Source organism: Amborella trichopoda, chromosome 3 (genome assembly GCF_054954075.1).
Source record: "Amborella trichopoda isolate Santa Cruz 75 chromosome 3, AtrichopodaSantaCruz75HAP2 v2.0, whole genome shotgun sequence".
In the NCBI taxonomy this organism is placed as follows: domain Eukaryota; kingdom Viridiplantae; phylum Streptophyta; class Magnoliopsida; order Amborellales; family Amborellaceae; genus Amborella; species Amborella trichopoda.
Genome location: NC_142338.1, coordinates 1,385,110 through 1,392,698, shown reverse-complemented (window position 1 = coordinate 1,392,698; position 7,589 = coordinate 1,385,110). Strand labels below are relative to the sequence as shown.

The 7,589-nt window shown below is 40.0% G+C and overlaps 1 protein-coding gene across 1 annotated transcript; it reads left to right on the top strand.

Annotated features, from left to right (window-relative positions):
* Positions 1 to 220: 220 nt before the first annotated feature.
* Positions 221 to 7,297, top strand: LOC18439694 (Squamosa promoter-binding protein-like (SBP domain) transcription factor family protein). The gene is made up of 10 exons (XM_006849852.4): positions 221 to 1,317; positions 1,776 to 1,969; positions 2,170 to 3,068; positions 3,287 to 3,361; positions 3,444 to 3,551; positions 4,030 to 4,147; positions 4,323 to 4,458; positions 4,580 to 4,724; positions 4,859 to 5,452; positions 6,141 to 7,297. Exons 1-10 carry the CDS (start codon positions 677 to 679, stop codon positions 6,555 to 6,557), a joined length of 3,327 nt encoding a protein of 1,108 aa, XP_006849915.1. The 5' UTR covers positions 221 to 676; the 3' UTR covers positions 6,558 to 7,297.
* The last annotated feature ends 292 nt before the right edge of the window (positions 7,298 to 7,589 follow it).

Genomic DNA, 7,589 nt, shown 5'->3' with positions numbered 1-7,589 from the left:
GTGAAATTTATTGGGCTATTGTGTCAAAGGTTGCCTGAAAAGTTACCGGATTTTTGTGATTCCTGTGAGAAAAGGGGACAAAATTCTATAGCTTCTGCAACTCTTTCTAGTGAGGACCTGCAAAAATTAGAGGTATGTGGAATTCTTTTGCTAGAATGAAGATCTATCCATGCCGTTAAATTTTCTATGATAAAAGCCTCAGAGAATATTTTCACTAGGATTTTGGTATCAAAAGTAGCTTTGGCCCTAAGAAAACTGAAAGAAGGATTTCCAAGAAATTTACAGATGGTTTCAGACATGGAAAGGATGGTGAGATGCTAATTGCTGGAGTTACAGAGGCAAAAGGAGTTATTCTCGTCTTGTTTTTGGTCACAACTCACGGAAAGTAGACTTTGATGCTTAGTGGGAGAGAGAATTAGGAGATAATAATATTGGCTTTTTAAATCACAGGAAAACCTAGTGTTTTATGTGGTCGATATGGGGAAATAATTAGCTGTGGCCTTAGGGTTTTGAGACAAGATCAGGCAATTTTCGCCATAAAGGCTGTTTTATTGGGCTTTTCCTACTAAATTGACACCGGGCTCAAATATTTTCTCCGAGTAATATTAGGACATAACACCAGAGGTTTCCGAGGAATTTTTCGGCCCTCTAGAGAGAACTTGATCCTCTCAAAGCAATGGAAGGAGAAGCAGTTGCTCAGGTGGCGACACCATTATTTATGCATCAGGCCTTGCCTGGTCGTTTCTGTGAGCCTTCGGCCATGACAAAGAAGCGAGAGGCTTCATGGGTAAATCCTTCCTGGCATAACCATCACCAACAAAACCAGCAGCAGTACAATTCAAAGGCCACTTGGAACCCTAAAGTCTGGGATTGGGATAGTGTTATGTTTGTCGCGAAACCAAAGGAAATCAGTGTGGATTTACAGAGTGGGGCAGAGGGCTCGAGGCTTGGAGGAGAGAGCGAGCAAAGGTTGAAGGGGGATGAAACCCTTAAACAACAGAAATTGAATAGTGAAGAAACCCTGAAGCCCATTGCTTTCAAGAGGAATGACATGGAAGATGCAGAGAATTTGACCCTGAAACTTGGGGGTTCAAATTATTCTGCGGTTGAGGATACATCTGCGAGGCCAAGTAAGAGGGTGAGATCTGGTTCACCAGGTAGCAGCTCTTACCCCATGTGCCAAGTGGATGATTGTAGGGCTGATTTGTCTGGTGCAAAGGACTATCATAGGAGGCATAAGGTTTGTGAGGTGCACAGTAAGACCACTAAAGCTCTTGTGGGGAAGCAGATGCAGAGGTTTTGCCAGCAGTGTAGCAGGTTAGCTTCTGATCGTTGTTCTTGATTGTTTTGTGGCTGTTAACTAAGTTGATTTTATTGTTTGGTGATTTTATCATGGATGGGCTGGGTTCTGTTTTGTTTTTGGCTTTGCGCTAGTTGCCATTCTCGTCTTGCAATACTCTCTCTGTGTTGATGGTTACGAATTGGGTAGGTGTGTTGGTTGGGTTTTGGTAATGGAGTTTTTCCTCCTTTTGCAAGGACGTGTGTTGTGGACGATCTTAATGATCGGCCTAATGATCAGTTTTTTTGTTTTGCCCTTATAAGAACTTTATTCGGTGAAGATTCTTGGTTTTTTTTTCTGGCCTAAAGAGGGGATTCTTGGCTTCTAATCAATGGCTAATTTTGAATGACTGAAAGGGATATGACTGTGAAATGTGGCTTCTTTATGTGCTCTTTTCTTTTGGGGATTTAGTTAAGCATTTTTCTTTTCTTTGAAGGTTTCATCCACTTCAGGAGTTCGACGAGGGGAAGAGAAGTTGCAGGCGGAGGCTCGCAGGTCATAACCGGAGGAGAAGAAAAACCCAACCAGACGATGTGTCTTCACGCCTTTTGCTTTCTGCAAACCAGGACAATGGGAGCCCTGCAAATCTTGATATTGTGAACCTTCTGAATGTTATAGCACGTCTTCAAGGTATATGATCTGGGGTCATGCTTTACTTTTTGTCATCATTCAAGACATATAAAACAAAAAACTCTTTCCCGTTGCTGTAATCATGAGAGCTTGACAAGTGAATAGTTCCATTACAAATGCAACACATTATGTTTCCAATTGTTCCCTTTTACCCTAATGGGTTTCAACTGTTTATTAACATGAAGTTGTTTTGTTGCTAGGTGTAAATGCTGATAAAACCATAAACGGGCAGCCTTTGCCTGATAAAGATAGGCTGATTCAGATCCTTAGTAAGATCAATTCCACGCCTGCGTCTGAGAGCTCTGGTGCAAGTTTGGCTGTACCTGAAGGCTTTGACCTTAATGTTTCTCAAACCTTGCATTCTATGGAGCACCCACTTAAGCCCAACGGAAACCAGTCTCCCCCATCCACCACGGATTTATTTGCTGTTCTCTCTGCTGCACTGGGGACATCCTCTTCTGATGGTCTGGCTGTACTCTCTCGAGGGCTGAACAACCATAGCACTGATTACAAGGTTCAACAGCAACCCCATCTTGCAACCAAGCTTAATGCTCAAGAACAAGCAGTTAGATCTGATATACAAAAGACTCCAGGGTTCCCATTTCCTTCTTCTGGGCTCGAGAGAAGTAACATTTTACCTTCTCAAGGAAAGGGTTATGATAACAATGTTGAAGTTTCAAGGCAGGGTTTGTCTTTGCAACTCTTTAGTTCTTCCCCTGAAGATGATAGTCCTTCTAAACTGGGTTCCACGAGGAAGTATTTCTCCTCAGATAGCAGTAATCCGATGGAAGATAGGTCTCCTTCCTCTTCTCCACCTATTGTGAGGAAACTATTCCCTTTACACTCGGCTGCAGAGAACATGAAGCAAGAGAGAATCTCAATTTGCAGAGAAGAGAACATGGTGCTTGATGCCAGTCCCAGCCATGGGTCTAGTTCAGCTTTGGAGCTGTTTAAAAGTCCAAATGGGAAAGCTGAAAATGGTAGCCACTCAAATTTACCATATCAGGGAATGGAAGCGAGATCAGCAGTTTTTCAAGCTGGGTATAGCTCTTCTTCCGGGTCTGATCAGTCCCCTTCCAGCTCAAATTCTGATAGCCAGGTAAAGATTTTCTGTCTCCCTAGTTTTTAGTTCAAATTAGGCACCGGCGTTGATTTGGGTTGGTCATTCTGTGCTTCTTATTTGAAGCTCCTGGCCATTTTTATCAACTGATAGTTTGCTGTCTCCCTCTCTCTCTCTCTCACACACACACACACACAGTCTGAGCTATTAAATATTGTATAACTTATGTTACATGGATTTGTCATTGTTACTTGCAGGAACGGACCGAGCGAATAATATTCAAGCTTTTTGACAAGAATCCCAGTAATTTCCCAGGAAAGCTTGGAACAAAGGTGAGAGGATTGAAATATAATCCTGGACGAAACATCCCTTAGTTTAAGTACTTTATATGACCATATTTTACCATCTTTTCAGATTTTGGAGTGGCTTTCTCATAGTCCCTCAGAAATGGAGAGTTACATAAGACCGGGTTGTGTGGTTCTTTCGGTTTACATATCAATGTCTGCTACAGCTTGGGAGGAAGTGAGTGCAAACTCAACTCATTGATTGGCTACTCGCTTCAATAGTAGTAAAGAGTCATTTTCAATCTTGTGGTGGTTTTTAAGCATGTGGTGACTGTACAAGTCATACTCAAATCACTTTTTTCCTTCAAACTGTTCATTAAGTGATGATGTGGCCATCTACAAAACTTATGGGCGAGAAAATTGCCATAAGGCTTCAATCCGACACCATTTTCTCCTTCTTGAAAACTGATGACCTGTATTGGCTGCATTTTCTCTCTGCTAGACACCATTTTTTTTTGTTTTTTTATTTTTTAAATTCTTTCCCGAGGTTGTTCACTGGAGTGATTATGGGTAAGGTCCTCTAGATACTTCTTATATTTCTTTCATTTTTGTGTTTTTCTGGGCTGAGTTAATGCTACATTAATTAGCACATGGACATATTTTCCCTATATAATGAATATGTTGATTGATTGAAGGATGCATTTTCTTCTTTGCAGTTGCAAGAAGGCCTCATGCAACGTATACGCTTACTTGTTGAGGATTCCACCACAGATTTCTGGAGAAGCGGTCGGTTCTTAGTTCAAACAGACAGACAATTGGCATCACATAAAGATGGTTTGTGTCTTGTCTTCATTTCTTCGTCTCTCTCTCTCTCTCTCTCTCTCTCTCTTTCTTATGCTTGCGTCTATTGGTAGAATTATTTTATTTTCTTTTTCTTTTGAGTTATAGCTTGGTTGCTATAATAAGAAAGCATAATCAAGACTGGTCGTCTTTTGCTCCCATCTCTCAGGGAAGATACGTTTGTGCAAATCATGGAGAACATGGAGTACTCCTCAACTAGTTCTTGTGTCTCCCCTGGCAGTTGAAGGTGGGAGGGATACCCAACTAGTTTTGAGAGGTCACAACTTGACTCTTCCTGACACCAAGTAAGTGGAAGGAATTCATGTATATGTTATGATCTTTTTCCTTAAAATCACTATAGAAAAGAAGAGCTTTTTTTGCTTTGAATTATTCTCTTTTTGATAAATTGGCGGGAAACCATTACAGAATTCATTGCGCACATATGGGGAAATACATAACAAAAGACGTTTTGAAAGATAGTTCTGTTGCTGTATACGATGAACTGGATTCAGAGACCTTCAACTTCCCTGGTGATGGGGTACCCAATGTCATGGGTCGTTTCTTTATTGAGGTGATTTGCTTAAATTTATTTTCATTAGATCTCTATAAAATAATGTCTAGAGCAAGTATTGCTTTAAGGGGAAGTAATTGCATCATGATCTTATTCTTCAGAAAGTATTGCTTTGTAAACCTGTTGATCTACAGGTGGAGAATGGCTTTAAGGGGAACAGCTTTCCTGTTATAATTGCTGAAGCTTCAGTTTGCACGGAGTTGAGAACCCTTGAACCCGACTTTGAGGAAGATCTTAGAACAGTTAATGGGGATGATTCAACTTGTGATATTGGTTGCCCAAGGTCTAGGGAGGATGCCCTTCACTTCTTGAATGAACTTGGATGGTTGTTTCAAAGGAAGAACACCCCTTCAAGATTCATTGATATCAGATTCTCTTCTACTCGTTTTAAGTTTCTCTTTGTTTTCTCAGTTGAAAGGGACTGGTTGGCTCTGGTTAAGACACTTCTTGATATTTTTGTTGATGAGAACTTGGGTACAGATGGAAATTTGACAAGGGAATCATCTGAATTACTCTCTGAGATACACCTTTTGAACAGGGCGGTCAAGAGAAAGTGCAGGAAAATGGTGGATTTGCTTCTATGTTATTCCTTATGTAGAGGTGGTCCAAAGAAGTTACTCTTTACCCCTAATCTAGCAGGACCTGGCGGCCTTACTCCTTTGCATCTGGCTGCTTGTACTCAGAACTCTGAGGACTTGGTGGATGCACTTACCAGTGATCCACTAGAGGTAACTTCTGTCTTTCGTATTCTTTGTTTGTATTTAGATGCGAATTCAAAGGTCCTAAATGAAATATTTGTCCAAACTTGTTTAAAATAACAAAGAAAATTAGGAGGCTGCAAAAAATAGATTATCTGTTTAAAGCTTATGGCATTTTAGGTTTAAGCTGATGGCATTTTAGGCTGTAAAGAAAATAGTTGACTTAGAAAATGATGAGACCCTGAAGAAGCCGTAGCATGTGGGGTAGACCAAGCTTGATTGTACAAGAATTAAGAAAATCCGAGCCGGTTAAATGCTTTAGCCCCACAAATAAATGGTAAACTATTTCTTAGAAAAACAAATGAACTTGTAGTTCAATGTAATTGACCGTGTCATTGTCAAATATACAAGAAGTAATTATACTGGTAGGTATTCCTAACTCTTGAGAGATGTGGGTAGGAATAAAATGATGAGTCAGGTTTATTTCTTGGAATATGTTTTATGTTTTTTTTCTTTTGAATAAGTGGATATTTTTATGTTAAATGGAGAACATTCGAACCTGAGTTTTTGGCTGTTGATTGATTTGGACATCACTTCTCTTGGTACTCTTTCATATCTTACAATTGAAATCCTTATTTTTTGTGATAGAAACTTTCTGATATTGGTAGTTCTGAAGCAAAAGAAAATTGCTTGATACCCATATATGCTTTGGTGGCAGGTTGGTTTGAAATTCTGGAATACAGTGACAGATGCGAATGGCCAGACCCCATATGCCTATGCCCTAATGAGAAATAACAACCATTACAACAGACTGGTTGGCAGGAAGCTTGCAGAGAGAAATGGCCATGTATCTTTAACTGTTATGGAATCAGTTGCTCCTTTAGAGCCATCTTCTATTCTGTCTAAATCCACTTCGTTACAACCTCGATCTTGTGCAAATTGTGTAGCCATGGAAGCCTCAGGAAGACGATATAGAATGCCTCGCAGCCATGGTCTTCTACATAGGCCTTACGTGCACTCGATGCTAGCTATTGCAGCTGTTTGTGTGTGTGTGTGCTTGTTCTTGAGATGCCCACCAGATATTGGCTCGGTTGCTCCATTTAAGTGGGAGACTATAGATTTTGGCAGTCTTTGAAAACCTAATTACTGGAACTTTCAACAAGTAGCGGTGGTGATTTTGAGCTTGTGATTAATGGATAACTGTTGCTTCTTGGGTTTCTCAAGTAAATGAGATTGGAACATGCAAAGCGGTATAGTATAATGATTGAGGTATGGAGAAAGTGATCGAGTGTTTATGAAGGTGTCACTTTTAGCTTATGAGCTAATGTGAAGCTGTTTCTGTGTCTTAGGGGTTTTTGTTTCTTGGGTATTTCGTCTAGGCAAGCTTCAAAACCCATAAGGGTATGGAGGAGAGAGGATTAGAAAGAGAGAATAAGAAAGCGAAACCCAAGTTCAATTGGTTATAGTGTGTGCTCCTCAGATATTCTTCTGGTTGTATCGATGGAATTGTTAGAGATATGATATTTTAGCTTTGTTAAGATGCAAGGGATGCAAATTCTTGGTCGAGAAAACACCCAAATGGCTTTTTTCGTTGGAGCAAAGCCCAAAGAAAAGAAGAAGAAAGTGCTACTGAATCAGCCTGTGAATCTTGTGTCATGCATGAATTGAAGTCGAGAGCGGAGCAGCGGTTTCAACGACAGTCGTCCTGGATGGATGGATCTCACTAATTGGGTTTAGTTGGCGATTTACTGACTCTGGATTTTGTCGTTGTAGAATCAAATACCAAATATATAGTATTTATTCAAAAATGTTACAGGAATAAATATTTTGATATTGTTGTTGGCATAATACCATTGCTATTCTTTTCCTCGTTAACCTTCAATTCTTTTTGTCAAATGGCTTGAACATTGACCATGTCGATTGGTAAAATATGTGAGATCCAGTTCGTTGGTTGAACTATTCTGAGATTCTCTTTAAGAAAGTTTCAATCTTATATTTTTGAGATTCTTTTGGCTGCTTAATATTACTGATATTAAAAGCAGGGTTGACCTAGAAAATGTAGATCGGTGATAGTAAAAATCGCTGTCCGACTAATGACCGGTCAGGGCCCCGTGATTCTGGCTCAGAAAACCTTCGGAATCACCTTAGTTTTGAGGATCTATTTTTT